We start from the raw sequence: 1,555 nt of genomic DNA, 5'->3' as shown, positions 1-1,555 counted from the left end.
CATCTATATTAAATATGAAAACTTTATACGAAATAAAATTGAATTTTATATATAAGAAATGCAGTTTAATTTTTTACGTAGAAGAGTTGGAAGTGATATACTATATGTAAGGTTGATCATTAGCTGACAATGTAATTGATGAATTGGGATAAAACTATTGCTTCTTCGATTAACATTTGACGAAACTGATTACACAATTATAATTATTTGTGACATTTGTTTGTCGACAGGGTCATTACAGGCGAGGATTGGCTTTGTCAGCGCTCGGCAGATACGAGGATGCGCTGTTTGCCCTTTGCATTAGCGTGGCCATCGACAGAAATCCTCAAGCAGTGCGTCACGAATTGATCAAGGTATGTCAATTTCTTCTATTTACACTCATACATTCCATACACATCATTTTGTATTGAATACATGTACGAAAGGATAGAAGTCACAATAGTGTCTATTAATTCCTATTTTGAAAACCAATGGGTTCTAGGTCACATAATAAATTCTTCAAGCATGAAAGGCACTAATTATATACTGATAAGAAGTCTTATCATAAGAAATGGTAGTGATAAATTGATTAAGTCTAAGTATCGACAATTTTTGTTCCATCTCGTCTGTTTTACCAAACGATTTAGAGTTTATTCTCATTTCAATGTTGTCGTAAGCGAACGGTAGAAACGACAGAGTAAGCAAGAGAGAGAGAGAGAGAGAGAGAGAGATTGTGTCGCGGTGAAGTCACGAACGGTGCACAAAAGAAATGAACGTCTGTGCGCGACGGCATTTCCGGTACGCGGCCGCCAGTAGTACAGCTTAATGACTCGGTATGATAGTCGTCAGGTGAGTGACCCGTGCCGGAGCAATGATAACCGCTCACCAGTTCAAATTGTTGCTCGTTCGCGTGACCAGTATTACACCTCGATTACAGCTTTTCATTCTTCAACTTCCACTTACTCTAAATCGTACATATATCAACGTGTTACAATTGTTATGAAACTGTGAATAGTTCATGCATTTGTATGCAAAATAACACAATTATGCTAACGCCTATAGAAATTCGTCTCGCATATGTATTTCTTTTTCAAATTTGAAGTACTGAGTATTTACTGTACATTATATGAATAAATACATTTTTAAGCTTCTTATAAAGAAATACAAATTCAACCGTAATTTGTATTCTTGACAAAACAATAAGTTGTTTTCATACTGTTCCATTTAACCGGACGTGGCAAACAATTAATGAATTGATTTTTAATTAGATACGATGACGATCCTCGTTTCTATTGTCCGAACGATGCTCGCGTTTAACAACCTCGATGCATCGTCATAGGTTTAAATTGAGTGAACTGCCTTCATGTCTATTTTCAGTAATTCTATTCTCGGCTAAAAGTTGTCATCCAGTTTAATAGCTATAAAATTAAATAAAATAGCAGATATTTTTTAAATTAAATTCATATTTCTTTTATTACGTATACGATGTTATTAGTAATAACGCATTTGGTTAAATATTTTCTATGATAAGTAATATACATCCATGTGTTATTGATGACATCTTGGATTGAATATT

General features: G+C 34.2%; 1 protein-coding gene across 1 annotated transcript in view; it reads left to right on the top strand.

Annotated features, from left to right (window-relative positions):
* The window catches only part of LOC108628842 (LON peptidase N-terminal domain and RING finger protein 3), a 45,339-nt gene that overhangs the window by 26,626 nt on the left and 17,158 nt on the right, over nt 1-1,555 (top strand). Inside the window, exon 3 of the mRNA XM_018031044.2 lies at nt 231-353. Coding sequence (XP_017886533.1) covers nt 231-353 — 123 coding nt within the window. The remainder of the gene's footprint in view (nt 1-230; nt 354-1,555) is intronic.

This window comes from Ceratina calcarata, unplaced genomic scaffold (assembly GCF_001652005.2).
Source record: "Ceratina calcarata isolate Rehan_Ccalc_2016 unplaced genomic scaffold, ASM165200v1 scaffold541.2, whole genome shotgun sequence".
NCBI classification, from domain to species: domain Eukaryota; kingdom Metazoa; phylum Arthropoda; class Insecta; order Hymenoptera; family Apidae; genus Ceratina; species Ceratina calcarata.
Note: the sequence above shows the minus strand (reverse complement) of the source record. Positions and strands in the feature narration are given on the sequence as shown.